The sequence below is a fragment of the Amphiprion ocellaris genome, chromosome 9 (assembly GCF_022539595.1).
Source record: "Amphiprion ocellaris isolate individual 3 ecotype Okinawa chromosome 9, ASM2253959v1, whole genome shotgun sequence".
NCBI classification, from domain to species: domain Eukaryota; kingdom Metazoa; phylum Chordata; class Actinopteri; family Pomacentridae; genus Amphiprion; species Amphiprion ocellaris.
This window is the reverse complement of record NC_072774.1, coordinates 33,417,342-33,432,692: the sequence shown is the minus strand read 5'-3', so window position 1 is coordinate 33,432,692 and position 15,351 is coordinate 33,417,342. Positions and strand designations below refer to the sequence as shown.

The window sequence follows — 15,351 nt, the reverse complement described above, 5'->3', positions numbered from 1 at the left end:
TAATAATATCAGATGAGTACAACAGTCTGGAGGCCAGTGATGTGGTTGGCGTAACTGCTCTGTATGTTTTGCTGCTTTGCTATCACAGACTCGGACTGCTGTAATTGAACTGTGTAAAAACACAGAGGCAAGCATCCGTGCATCTGAAGTTTGAGGTTGAATTGTTTATGTGTTTTAATTTCATCTGGCCCAGTTGCAAATGTATCAATGAACTGTGTTAGTTTTTATACATAATTAGAGGTATCGATATTTCACTTTGAAACCAGTTCTGAAGACTTTTTCCCATCTATCTGAACCGCCATTCTTTTCTCTTTTTTTTCCCAAGGCATAATTAGTTAGTGGCTGCTTCTACTTTATCCGCAAACTGTTTTGTTCAAGACATTTTTCCTCATTGTAGTCCAAATGTTTTTTATTTTAGTATGTATATTTTACCTTCTCTTTTCCCGCTGCAGTTCTACCCAGTGTTGTACATGCAGCTTATTGCTGCTCCTTCTGTGTTTCTAGATACAGTTCAGGCTGCCGCTGTGTTGCTGGAGTTGAAAGATGTGTTGGTGAGAACAGGACTGAAGGATCGGAGCCGTGTCCTTCTGGGGCCGTTCACCTGCAGCAGCTCACTGGAGGCTCGGTGGTGTCGGCACAGCGGCGGTCCTGGACCTGAGCCTGGCTCCCCTAAACTGCTGCTGGACCTTAAGGGAGGCCTGCTGCAGGTTTGTATACACAACTCAGCTTCTTCAATCATAAGATTTATCACCCAACTGTTGTGTTTTAGAGTTCAGGGTCAGATCAGCACCTCTGCACCTGGTTGGAAGTGAGTGTCTTGCTCAAGGACACTTAAATACATGAGTGTGGTTCTTCCAGCTATAGAACAGAATAATCATGAGGTGATGCTATTGCCTTGAAACATGTTAAGTGTCCTTGGTGTCCGAATTAAACCCAGCGTTCAAAAGCTGGCACCCTCATGCATAGCTCATCACACTCTTAACACTCTTAAGTCTGCTGTTCCTCTTTTATTCTGCCACAGCTTCTGGCCTTTTTGCAGTGAAGTGATGACAGTAGGAATTGCATACCGTAATTCCACTGTAGATTTGAGTCACATCTGTTGGTTAAGTGGTGGAACATTATTAGGCTGTTTTTTAGGGGGGTTATATCTTATGTGTGCCTTTTTTCCTGTGAGAAGTTATATAATGTCCACACTGAAAAGTCCCTTTTCAATGTGACTAACTGAGCACATTATTACTTTTATTCCATATTGCTTCTCCAGGGGGAACCCCCTCCCCCATCTTCAATGGTTCCCTTAATGCTTTTATTGCGTGCCCATTAACAGAAACATCACTTGCAACTCAACACTTAATACGTAATCATACATTTCCCTCTGCAAATATTGGCGTTTGTGGTGTTTTAATCAAGTGCTGTACAAAAACCACCGGAATTCCTTCCGATTCCTTCTTCTCGTCCGTTCTTTCCAAAAACTTGGAAAAAAAATCCCCAAATTTTCCTGTTTTTAGAGTTTAGTCATAACCCACCCTTGCAAAGTAGTGAGTAGCAGGCAAGCAGGCAGGCAGCTCCATGTGTGAAGAGTTTTTGACTCAGAGATTCCTGGTCCTTAGTCCAAACCCCAGGCAGACTCGCTTTGATGGAGCACGGGAAGGGGAATGCCGTGGGTAAGTGAGGAGGATGTAAGGTTGTGTTGGGTAATGTTAGTAAGGTTGTGAACGGGTGATGACAAGGGTAACCCTGACTACTTCTCTTCCTGTTTTGGAAAAGAAAGTAATATAGTCGTTGGTGCAGGTATTTATGCAACATCCATAAATCTATGTCATTGTGTAACTTTTTTCTTTTCCCTGTTTTTGACTTGCTTTCCTTAATTCCTTTATATCTGTTGTATTTTTTAACTCCCTACAGACCACACTCGTTGGTTGCTGTTTTGTTCCCCACTATCTCACTTCTGTTGCTCTGTACCAACAGGTCTTTTGGGGCCAGGAACAACTGAACTGTCTGAAACTGGTGGAGGATCACCTCCGCACCTACCTCCATCTCCAGAAAGGGGATTTGACTGATAGCTGTTCAAAGAGTAAGGCCTACCACACCCAGCCACCTCCCTCCCCAGGCTCTCCCTCTCCTCGGACAGAGCACAGCTCAGATGACTTACGCACAGGACATTTTCAGTACATCCAGGACTCAGGTGAATGTTTATACAGCGCATGTTGATGTAATGCAGAGACGGCAAACACGTCATAGTGCATCTATACCAGACCGCTTCCATCTAAGTAAAGTTTTGGTTACAATAATCAAAATCCAATTTGAAGTGACATGATTGTTTTGTGGAACTTTTTTCAGAGTAGTGCCTCAGTGAGTGAGCTGCATTATCTGTGACTCTGAGTAAATTAATAATACCTGGACATAGATTTTTCTGCTTATTTCTTGACAAGGTTCAATCCATAAAATGAACAGTAACCATAGTCATAAATTCATATAACTTGAGCTGGACAAACTAAAGATCCATTGTGGCAAAGTGAGATGTCACTTAAGATACACATTGGCTCAAATCAAAGTCAGATCAAAGCCCTCTGTGAAAAGAAGTTTCATCGGACATGTCTGCCTGTTTCCACTCTTAGTAACATGGTGTTTATTCCCTCTCTTTGTGCTTTGTGTGTGCTGTCCTTTGTGTGCACACTCAGACACACAGCAACATTATACACAGAGGATCAAACTTCTCTCTGGCTGTAGACCAGCCGTCCACTCTGTCAGCTGTGGTTGAGTCTTTGTTTGTTGCACTGTTCCACTGGTCTTTGATGCATTTAATATTCTGGCTGAAGCAGGAGAACGTACAGTAGTGAACTATAACCAAGAAGACAATCTGTCTGCAACATGTTGTCAGCAGCCAGAGAAAACCGGGCCCCAGAGTACAGAGAAGAGTGAGTGGCCCCCCAAGGCCTGACACAGGGATGGATGGGATAGATGGACATAAGAGTAAATGAAAGATGGTGGGAGAGAAGGCTGGAAAGAGTCTCTGTCTCACTTTCTCTAAGTTCAAGCAAACACAAATGAAAGCAAAACCTCAACTAAGTGTCTGCTTTTCCTTTCTTTTGTGCGTTTTTTTTTTTTTTTTTTTTTTTTACATTTTTTTTGCCAAAGAACAATATGCTGTCCATCTAAAGAGCACAGGTCCTTGTTTAAGAGAATTCACTGTCATTAGAAATGGGTTTTCTGAAGAAAAAAAAAGCTCTCCATGTTTAAACCTCTAGGGGCCAAACAAAGCAGCAGTTCTCTGCTTGACTGTTTTTTTCAAATAAACATTTTTCCAAAGGACTTGAATCCCAAACAGCAGCCGCAACGCAAGTCAAACACCACTCACAAGTCTAGATCCAGTGTCTTCCAGCGTCTGCAGGTGCCTGGCATGGTTCAATCAATGGCTGTTTACTCAATAGCAAAAATGTTTACTCAGCCACTTTGTTTATGCACAGCTTCTTACGCATATAAACATTCAGAAAGTGTGGAAATATCCACTGTGCTTTTTTTAGGCAATATTGTTTTGGAGAGTTCAGATTCCATAGTACAAATAACCATAAAAATATTGCTTCACCAAAAATCTATGCAAGTTAAATTTAGCTCTTCCACCACAAATGGTGAATTTTGTAATGTCAGAAGAGTACATGAGAAATTTCATCCCATTTTTTCCAACCTGTGTGATTCTTTCCTCCACACCCATCTGAACGTTTTCAAGGAGGCCAGATAAGCTTTTAGCAATGAACAAGATTTTTGTTTTGAAAATTTCTGCTTCCATGACTGCAGAAGAGTGCAGTTAACTCAAATTTTGCTGTATGTTAACATAAAAATGTGTGGCTTCCTTTCACTTCCAGACCTGCCTTTCCTCTGTTTGTTATGTGTTCAGATTCAATTTAATTCTGATAATATGTTGTTCTTTTCCTTGCAGCTTCACATAGACTGCCAGGACCCCATGAGGTGGTGTTTTATAGCGAGACGGAGGACAGTCCAGGGGTGATGCTTTGGAGATACCCAGAACCCCGTGTCCTCACCTTTGTCAGGATAACACCTGTCCCTTTCAACACCACAGAAGACCCTGAGATCAGCACTGCTGACCTCGGAGATGTCCTGCAGGTAGACAAATACACACATATCGCTGCATAACATAGTTGGTGAAAAACAAACTTTCAGGTCCTCTCTTCTCTTTTTACCATTCTGTGTTTACTTTTACTGTGATAGTCTTAAAAAGCAAAGAGCTGCGGTGAACTAGACAGCTACATTTCAGTTCACTGCATCAGTTGTATTGGGATGTATAGTCATCTACTAATAGGAACATTAGTATAAGATAAGCCTTTATTATTCCCACGGTGGGGAAATTTGCTAAGAGTTGTAAGATGGGACAATAATCCCCACGTCTCTCTCACTGCTTGCTGCTTAACGTCACCTACACTGAAAAAGAAGAAAGCAGTCTTAGCACTGGGCTGTGTGCCATTGTGATTCTCTCAACATGAGTCATGAGAACTCCCATACCCTACATGTTACTGAATGACAGAGACCCCTGTTGTCCCTCCAAACATGTAATACATGGTCAGGCAGCTGTGGAAGTCATCTTGCATGCTCTGGTGTGAATAGCCAGGTGTCTCCAACCCCAGATGAGGTTATATTTTGGCAGGCTGTTGCAGCTACTGAGCCTTCAGGGCCTCAGTGGGGGACAGGACATCCCACTTTTCCTCCTATCACTCATCCTCTGCCTTTCTTTCCTCCACCTCTCTGTGCAGCTTATCATCCTCGAAAGCAAGCTGGGTCCCAAATCAGGTTCTTTTGCACTCTCCTCCATATGCTTTCCTTTTTCCCAGGGCTGAAATGTGCTATTTTTGTCATAGCAACAGTTATTTCAAGTCACATTCTTGATCATGCATGTCGCAATGGAATCTGCAGAAAATGCAAAACATGTTTTTGTCACCCTGTCTGCTGAGCTAAGCCCAGTCAAGCCAACTATATTTAGCCTGATATTATTAAAATCTATGTTGCTTTAAATTCACTGATGAGAAGCAGCTGTAGAGCAACTGATGATTTACCTAAGTCAAAATGATGCAAGAATGGGTCAAAAATAACCCAAACAGCTGATGGTGAAGAAACATTACATTAGTACAATATCAGTCATGTATTAGTTTATGAGGATTATGACGGAGGAAATCCTTAGACGCTTATAAAACAGGACTCTATGCTAATGAGTTATTATGAAGTTGATATGAATTGTCATTATTAACGTTGGTATATATCACAAAAATTAGTGAAAATATAAAATAAAATTCATGAAAGCAGCAAGTTGTATTACATTTCCAGTCCTTTAAATGACATACTTAAGCCAGAGCGTTCAGTTACCTTCCCTCGTCTGTATCCTTCTGATTCTTTCCTCCATCTGCTACAGAGGCTTCTCATCTCCCCATCTGCTTCCTTTATCTCTCAGATTCTTTCCTGGACTCCCACAATCATTTCACCTACAGTACAGATGTTTTCTTCAGCCTGTTTATGTATGCTGGCCCAGGAGAGGCAAGATATTGGAAGATACTGCAGATGTCTGACTTCCCAGCGAGGCCCCATAGCTGTAAAGTCTGTAATGAGCAAAACTCCGAAGCCTCTCACTGATTGGCCACATATTGAGTTACAGTGGAGAAAAGAGGGAGCTGATATGTGTAGAGGAGGGAGGCTTAAGGAACGGTGTGGTGATAGACAGAGTTTGGATAAGGAGAGGGTGCTTAATGGGAGCCGAGCAGCAGGAAGGAAGAGTGGGAAGAGAGAGAGAGTGAGAGGGGGGCCAAGAAGTATGGAGATGGATAGTCACAGAGGGAGGTGGTGTCTTCCGCAATGCTTACAAAGCTTACAGAAGCCTGTGAGTAAGAGGAGCTTTGTGAAGATACACTTTTTTTAGTCCAAGGGTGAGAAAGGTCATGATTCACCAGTAGAGGTAGATGGAGCAACACTGTATGCCCTTTGTGGATGGAGATATTGTTTAACACGCTAGCAGGCTCTTCACACACCAGATGAGTCACATTTGCACAATTAACATGTATTTACAATCTGTCATAAACTACTTGGACAGTAGTATATCAAATATCAGTAAGGAAAAGTTTGAGTGCATGCATTTATGGCTACAGATGTATTTATATCTGTGTTTGTACATAAAAGCTATTGCCTGTGATTACTGACATACGTTACAGCATGTGTGTATTACACAGCAGGAATTGTGGAACCAGCGGTAGATGAACATGTGGTTTCCACATCTTCCATTTTTCCCCCTGTCATGTGGCCTGGTTCTACCTCCTCTGACAGGTCTGTTAAAAGGAATCAGGTAATGAGACTGCCACTGGGATAGCAGTAAAAAAAAGAGGCTCAGAGCATGCAGCTATTACTGAAACCACTTTATGTGGGGATTAGACACAGTATCTGTCGAGTCTATGGATAAAATTAATTAATTAAAACTTAGTACTGATAGAGGACTTTTGACAACTAAGTGTAAATAACTGTGCAACACTGCTTATCTCTATTTCAAATAGAAACCACTGGTACCAACTATAAAGGTGTCATAGGTCAGTAGTGAGACTCCTAAATCTGCTTTTTGTATTTTTCATCTAAGTGTCCTGATGCTGCAGCAGGTATCTTTGTAATAGGACACTCAGATGGGTGGAGCAATGGGCATGTGGTGCAGTTTGTAAAGTTAATGAAAGGCATTACTTACAAAGTGTGTGTGTGTAGAACTGATATAAATCCATTGTTGAAAGCAGTTGTGGTTCATATTACCAGCACTGCTAAAACAGCGCCATGTGTCATGGGTTTAACTAAGAAAGAAATGAAAATTTAAATAACTCTAAGCTTTTTGATTTGGTTACTGATAAGTTATACAGTCCTTCTTACCTCGTATCTTTGTCCAAACACTTGATTAGGGTTAGGCCTGCTGTGTTTGTAGCAGGGCTGGGTTTGTGGGGGTTATTTTAACTAGATCTCTTGGTCATCAGCCAAAGTTTATTTTGATCCCAGATTTAATTGATTTCAGCCTCTATGACACAATGATTATGTTCTCCTTTTTATGAAACTTCAAAAGTCTCAGTTAATTTATTTCTTCATTCCTCTCAAGACCAGAAAGAAAGTCCAGCTAAAGAGAACGGAAATGCAGCCATAAAAATTCAAAACACAGTAATAGCTCCATCTCTGTTCCAAAGGAATTTCATTTACTTTACATCAAGACTGTGCAGCGAGAGAGAGGGAGCGGGAAAAAGAAAGAAGGCAGTCATAATTTCTCAGGCCTCTAAAATTACCATGTGGCCACGCGGAGATGGAGGCTGATAGATTTTGAGAAATGGAAAGTGAGAGGCATAGGGAAAGAAAAGAAACAAGTAGAAAAGTGAGACTGATAGTTAGCATTAAGCGTATGGTCAGTGTTCTTTGTCATTTAGGCAGTGATGGTTTTTCGATTTAGCAGCAGGTGGACAGAGAAAAGGATAGCATGTAAATAAAATAAATATGGATTTTCTCCACATTTTTCCCTCTCATCATTCTCTACCTCCTACTCTCTTCTTTCTCCTTTTGTCACACTCTCCCCTCCTCTTTTCCTTTGGTCCTTCTCTCCAATGCACTGAGAGAAGGAGACAAAGGGGAGGGGGTTCTTGCTCTGAGCCATGCTGCTCACTTGTCCCCAGAGCAGATCATATTAACATTTTATAAAATCAAGATTTCCTGCATTTAAATAGTTGTGGTTTCCCAACTGGTTCCAGTATCTCGGAGGGGGAATTCAAACCTCCTTCCATTACTCAAAGTCAAATTGCTGCCCGCGCTGTTTTTACATACAGTAGAAGGGGAGCGATGATTAGTGATGGGGGGGCAGCTGAAAAGCGACAGATCCCTGATGGAGCATCCACAGGTTCCCACCTGTAGAGTGCCTAAGTGATGAAGGCAAAGGAGGGGAGAGGAAGGTGACTCATTCTCACCTTCTCACCGCCGTGTGGTCCAGTTCTCTGAATCATAAGCAGGTGTTCTTACTGCTCTTTTTCCGTCCCTCTTGTTCGTCTTCCCCCCTTCTTCTGCTTCTCTGTGGGGTTCTGAAGCCTGAGAAACATGGAGTAAACACAGGGGTTATGACTCAGCCTGACCCCAGCTCAGAGGAGCAGGAGGAGGAGATAGATTATGTTAAAGCAGAGAGCAAAACTTGAGTTCACACTCAGCATATAGTAAAATAAATGGAGCACATCCCCTGTATCCATGCTAGCTTTTCTCAATATGCAAATGTGTTAATGTCATCATCTCCTCGCCGTTTGAGGAAGTTGCCCAGATTGCTTTGCCTTTTTCTGACAAACATCACACCATCTGCTGCCCTGCTGTTGCTTTCGTGCATGGCACTGTGGGATAGCCTTTTATGTCCCAGCAGGCCTGTGCACTGCCATCGTGGCCCTGTTGGCCCATGAGCGATATCATAAAAGCTCTGTGGCCTGAGATGAACCAGCAACCTTCAGCCATAACCGCTTCTCCAGCTGCTGTTTGAGTCATTGTTGTTATTATGAGAAATGCAGGTCTACTGTCAGCTTCACAACCATAACGCACCCTTTTTTATTGATGCACGCTTTGTCTCCACTTAGTAGAAATATGCAACGGTTTGTAGGGTGTTAGTATCGGAGGGGAGTTGGGGGGGTATTTCACTTTAGAGCAACACATTAAACCAGAAAGAGTAAGATGCGATTTTTGCCAAGATAACTATTATTTTAGTGGGACAGTGCTCTAGCAGACCTGCATTAGTCACAGCTAATGCACAATAAAAATAAAAGACTGTCCATGTGGTTAATTTGATCTGGAGTTTTTACGCCTCATCCACCAAAAACTCTGGTCCCCTTTTAAAGGTTTGACATTACAGAGGCAAAACAAAAAAAGTGAGCATGAGGATCTCAGCATGGGCTTATTCCTGATTTTCCACACTGATTAATGTTAACGTATATTAGCCCACCTGAGACAGCATAGTGGGAGTCATTTTCAGAACAATTTTCATTACATCTCCTGAATAAACATTTGCTCAAGCCGATGTCAATTCAATTTGTCTGCTGGCTGATAAGAGGTAGCTAGCAGTGGAATTTTTAGACATATAGGCATCAGTAAAATAACAGAAGACCTAATAGCAGTGTTGATATTGTTAATAAAAGTAATGGCAGACACGGCAGTGGATGTCGGCAGCCGCAGCCTCAAAGTGAGCTGAGGGAGTCTTCAGTTGCAGAGACATATTCGAAACTTAGCAGTGATCACACCTGGGTTGCTCATGGAAATGAAAGTAATTACTGTATGTTGTGTATTTGTTTTAGATCGCCTGCCTTTAGTTAACCTTTGCAGAAATCGTGATTGTTCAATCAGGCCCAGAAAAGTAAGTCCATGCACAATAGTATTTTTCAGTTTGGCAGAAACAGAGGTTGGTGACAGGGATGGAAATCAGACCTATATACACACAGTGCTGCCAAGACTTCTAAATGTAAGTATATTTATGATTAGTTTTGAATATTTAACAGCTTTAAAAATCTTTGAGTTTTCCAGGCATTTTAACCAACCTCAGAATGGAGCCTTCATTCAGAAATTAAGATAACATTTTAGATGGCCTTTCGGCTGATATTTTGCCAAAGGTCTAGCTGCCAGCCTTACTTTGTTGAGTGCTTGAGGAAAACACAGACTGGACCCATCCAGCCAAGGGAATGTCAGCTATTCAGGGTTCCATGTTGTTTATCAGATAAGGTACACACACAATCAGGCCTCAGAAACTGACACTGCCCATACTATAGCATGCACTCTCATGCATACGCACACCTGTATATACACATATGTATACATGCGTATTGTCTTTCATATGCACAATTATACATAGTCTTCCTCTTATGCACTTACACAGTACACAGTCCATCTGACATATACACAGGTGCTTTCTTTTCTCAAAAGCAAGTGCCAGACATCCAACTCAGCATACCAAAAAAAAAATGATTTCATTTTTTTTTCTTTTTCCATCATTGCTACAACATTTCTTGAAATTGTTATCGATTTCATCTCAGTGCTCCTCCAAGGCCAGAACCACAAGTCAAAGGGAACATGACGCACATTCAACCATGCAAATGTATTCCACTGTACCGTATATGTACCTCATATATCCATTTCTATATGCCGTCATAAGTATAGAATATCACAGGTGAAAAAAGACACACTTGGTGTTGTAGCAATGCAGTTCTGGGAATTCTTAGTGGAGATTCAGTGAGTTTCCGCTCCGGTGGCTCAGGGTTGGGGTTGCGGGTGCACTACTCTGTCAGGTACAATTATGAGGAGTTGATTCCAGGAAAACCTGTGTGACATTTCATATATGATGTAAGCTACAGTTACCTCATCCATTCCTGTGTAGCGGCACAGCTCCACACATGTGAATGTATGGACACACCTTTTTTAAACACAACGCTTCTCACATGCACACACAAATGAGCTGACAGTTCCATTAGTTTGGTAATTGTTTTACGGACCCCCACACCTACAGTGAACATGTGAATTGTCACAGATACATGTGCACTCACTCACCCTCTTATACCACACACACACACACACACACACACACACACACACACACACACACACACACACACACACACACACACACACACACACACACACACACACACACGCGTGTTCATGTCTTCCCGACTGCCATTCTTCAGGTGTGCTCCTAAGAGCGCTCTGCCACTACTGATCCATCAGTAGCTGAATTGTGCAGGTGGTCGAGGGAACCCAAGAGCCTGATTTAGTTCACACAGGAGCACCAGACACATTTATGTTAATTTTGGCACAATGCGAGAGGAGCGAATGGAGCCCTACCAGTCATCACATCAATGATACTCAATGTGAGAACACTCACACAGCCTGATTGTTATTCAGTGTGAGAAATGACTCCAGGACTTCAATGCTAATGGCTGACTTGTAGCATACAGTTGCTGGGTGTTTAGTTATGCTGTGGTCATGCGGTGTTGTTATGGAGACGAGTGCCGTCTTGCTGTGTTGGTGGTCTGTGGTCAGGGTGCTGTCGTTTTTTCCGAATAGACAAGAAATTAAAGATTGGTTTTGTCTGAAGTGAATAAAATTCAAGGTTGTCATCCAGATGCCATGAAAAAATCACTTGCTCATTCCTTCTCAAAGGCAGGGATTCCCCATGTCTTAAAGCATCAGTAAAGTATCAGTGCGTGATGATGAGCAGTCCACTGCAGTTGTTTAATATTTTATGGCTAACTGGGGTATTCACAAAGCTCAAACAGTACCTGTTGTGCAATCACAAAGCCTTACAGTAATCCTTCAGCAGATGAATAATGAGGGGTTATACTGGGGGTTACACCAAGGTGGTTTCAATAATCTGTTTTTTGGGACCTGAACCTTAAGTTCCACTGATGAATTACTGAGCAATGCAATAGTAAAATATTGTGTCCATCTAAAGAGGAGACTAAGTGTGACATTTAAAACATTCAGTGAAATTCCATCACTTAAATTATTACTGTCACAAGTTTAAGACAGGAAAGAATATCAGTCCAACACTGTGCTAAAATATACATAAAGTGATCTTCCAGCATGCTGCCGATGAATATTCAGATATATTCAGCAGCAGTTATAACCATTTGAGTTAGTGTTTCAGTAGAAAATTTATTTCAGTAGTTGGAGAGCTCAGTGTAACGCTATAAGGAAACCCAGAGGGTTTCAAAAAAGCACATTGGTTACACGCTGTCTTTGGGTCCTCATGATGTCATTGTGAAAGGAATTTCCTCACTGTCTCTCTAAGCTCTTTACAATATGTGATCGGTATAATTTGTGTTCAGTGGTTGTCAGCAGATTGTAGCTAGCTGTATGGGGGAAAAAAATCAAGGAAGACCGATGATACATCCTCATGCTCGAGTGACTTCATGCTCTAAATCTACTAAGAATGGTGGAATTTAGTCCATATTGATTAGTGAGCAAAGGTGTGCACTTTTTCACATGGAATCTAGGTGAGAGAGAGAGAGCAGAGTTGGTTTGATCTGCAGAGATTAAATGAGGTTTTGTACCACTGATGCAAATTAAATGGTCCAAAACCTTGTACAACGCTGAAGCTACACTTTGCAGTGTGTGGATTTGACCCAGAATCTGTGTGTAGTTGCAGGTTGAGGTGCTATCCTGTTTGACATTGTCTGTCTTTTCTGCTACGTTTGCAAAAAAAATAGGGAAATATATTTTTGTTAGATTTACTGTCCTACTTTGTAAATTTTAACCTTTATTAAGGACTCCACATTTTTGGTTATGTAGTTATGACTGACTAAAATACACAATTGAAGGTTAAAAGTACATTTTTACTGTGTCTTCGCTTTCAGGTACCATGCAGTCTAGAATACTGGGATGAGCTCCAGCAGGCCTTTGTTCCCTACCGGGAGTTCAGCCTTTCAGAAAGCCGCTCCTGCCAGCTACAGCTGCCCAGCCTCAGCCTCACCAACCAGCAGAAGGAGCTGGTGGCCTCAGACCTGTGGAGGATCGTACTCAATAATAACGGAGAGGGAGGAGATGAACAGAGGTGAGAGAAAACTGGCTTGAACTGTTTCCTTGTGCTTGTAGGTATCCTTAGGTGTTGTGTGAGTGTCTGTACTCCCAAGCTTGTATTTCAGAGAGCGTGTTTATGCCTACAGCAGGTATGCGTGTGGATCTACGGACTGTGTGCCGTCCTGTGTGAGGAAAAACAGAGAAAGAGTGCACCCAGGCTGCTGAGCACAAAGAACTAGAATGTGTCCCTCGCCCCACATCTGGTGTGCAGGAGCAGGGAGCAGGCTTGGAAGGCGTTCAGATCGGCCTAATGAGATTTCCCAGCACACCAAGTGCCTGTCAGGGCCCATCCGGATTCCTTCCTGCTTACCTTGAGTGTATCTAATCGAGGGGAAGCTCACGGGAAGCAAGAGGAGTCAAGCCCCCTTTGGGTTGGCTCATAAGTTCTTAGGCCTGGCCTGGGCTGGGCAGGGTTGAGCTAGGATGGGATGGGTTGGACTGGGTCTGCAAAACACTTCAAAGACTCCCTTTTACTCCTTTCTTCTCGCTACCACTGCTTCCTCTCTTTGTTTCTCTCATGTCTCATCCAGCACTCTGTTACATCTTCAGGGCTTCACCCATTTTTCTTTTCTTTCGGCCTTTTTCTCATTCTTTCCTCATCTTACTTTACTCTTTTTTTCTCTTTCTCTCTCTCTTTACTTCCTTTTGGGATTTGGGGAACTTTTAGTGGAAGAAAATTGTCAAGCCCACATTCTGTGTGGCTTACAGAGCTCCAGAAAAGCAGAATGGGAGGAATAAGAAAACATGTAAGAGTGCAACAGAGAAAAAGCTCCTCAGCACCAGATATAGTGTAAAGCAAAATATACATCTGCATTTCATTACAATCATACTCCAAACACTACATTTCCTTTATGTTTAAATTATTTGTCTTTTTTGATCAAAACTGATTCCCCTTTCCTTACTCACTCGTTTCATCTGCCTTACTTTAGTTTCCACCAGAAAAATAACTTGGCTGCCTTACCAACTGGAAGTAATGAAAATTGTCAACATATGATGCTTATCTTTTTAAGGAGCTCTCTGCTGCACCAGCATTTTTCAGGTCTTGAGCGTTTCCTGCTGGAGTTTTTATGGTGGATCATGGTAGCAGCAAATTATAGAGCAAATGGTCATTCACTTCAATTACCTTCCATTCAACATCATCAACCATGACATGCAATTAATGTCCACGGAGGGGTTCTCCTGGAAACTGCAGGTATAATAATGTACCTAAGAGCCTCGGACAGTGAGGAGACCCTTTCCGCATTGTTGCCTCTTTTCATTCCTTTGTCTCAATAATTGTACTGTCTGTCTCGCTGTAGATTTCTGAGGAGGATGTCACACATTTTGTAACTCACTGGGCAACAGACAAAATCATTCAACTAGAAACAAGAATCAGGCTGTTTCAATTAGTGAACTGGATTTTTTGGGTCTTAATTCCACAGCTGGGCCAATGCTTTTGATATTATCAACAAAGTTTAACAGAAAATCAATAATTATTTCCTTTAAAACTGTCAAATGCTAAATGACAGTTGTACACTGGGGATTTTTCTCCAATTTTATGTGCATATGAAATTATTTCATATTCACATGGTACCATCTCTTTGCCGTTTTAGGGTCTTTCACAGTCTTCTGTAAATATGCTTCTGTATCTCCTATTCCAATGCAGTTCAGACAGTGAGTGTGGGTCCCAGCTACCCTGCGATCAGTTGGTATCTCCAATGGCATTGGCAGCCTGTACCCGTGTGGACTCCTGCTTTGCACCGTGGTTTGTCCCCTCCCTGGGGGTGTCCCTACAACTAGCACAGCTGGAAGTTCACCTCTCCCACCACCTAGAACAGCTGGGTACAGGTAGGATCCAATATGCGTCATCTTAAAGTCTTTTCAAAGTTTGAAGGGTCTTATGTTTATTAAAAGGGTATTAACAAAAGCTAGTTCAAATTTTCTTTTTATTGTGTTAGTTTTGGAAAAACTACTGCCATGTTCTTCCTATGTTTTTTCTGGTGGATCGTTGCAACAGTGAATTCCAAAGCAAATTCACGTGAATTATCCTACAGTCAGTCATCATCCACTAACGTACAATACTTGCCCTCTACTGACAGTTAATAATACTCTGTTTATCTGAAAGATCCCCTCTAGTGAACATCTTTTTTTTACCTTGTTGACATGTGTATATGGTGATTGTTTTACATGTGAAAGGACCACCATTTGTGAAATAAGCCATGGCTGAGCATGCAGTGTGCCTATGATGTTGTTAAAAACACATTAAACCCTTTGTGTAAAACAGCTATTCACACATGCAGTAGTTTTTGGATTCATGAATTTCATGTTTGTTCTTTGTCCTGAATAGCAGTTTGGATCCACTGTGTTTGACTTGTATAGACTTAGCCCTATGAGACACTCCCAGATGGCAGTTTTTCCTCTTTACTGCAGTAACTGAGTGTCTTTAGGTTTTTGACCATCAGTTGTACATTTTTAAAGTTGTGACATTTTTGAAATATCTTTGAGACATTATTACTTGTCTTCTTCCCTCAGTTCCATCTCGGCAACTCCATCCCTTCCTGCCAGACAGAAAGTTACCTCAGGAACAAGAGTTCATGGTGATAGGTGCCCTTGAGCCACGGGTCTTCTTACGGCAGTGGAGCAATGGACCACGTCGCTGTCAGGAGTTCAGCTTTTCCACGCAGATAGACTGCAAGCTGCTGGAGTACCGAAACCTAACACACCTTCAGCTTCTTCAGCCTTGTGTGCTACAGGTAGAGCTCAGCAATTTAT

At 42.0% G+C, this 15,351-nt stretch overlaps 1 protein-coding gene across 5 annotated transcripts in view; it reads left to right on the top strand.

The window, feature by feature from the left end:
- The window catches only part of LOC111569393 (intermembrane lipid transfer protein VPS13B), a 322,692-nt gene that overhangs the window by 252,206 nt on the left and 55,135 nt on the right, over window positions 1–15,351 (top strand). For all 5 annotated transcript variants that reach the window (XM_023271473.3, XM_023271472.3, XM_023271475.3 and 2 more), the window contains exons 39-44: window positions 505–707; window positions 1,966–2,182; window positions 3,935–4,119; window positions 12,378–12,574; window positions 14,246–14,427; window positions 15,112–15,332. In XM_023271473.3, coding sequence (XP_023127241.2) covers window positions 505–707; window positions 1,966–2,182; window positions 3,935–4,119; window positions 12,378–12,574; window positions 14,246–14,427; window positions 15,112–15,332 — 1,205 coding nt within the window. The remainder of the gene's footprint in view (window positions 1–504; window positions 708–1,965; window positions 2,183–3,934; window positions 4,120–12,377; window positions 12,575–14,245; window positions 14,428–15,111; window positions 15,333–15,351) is intronic.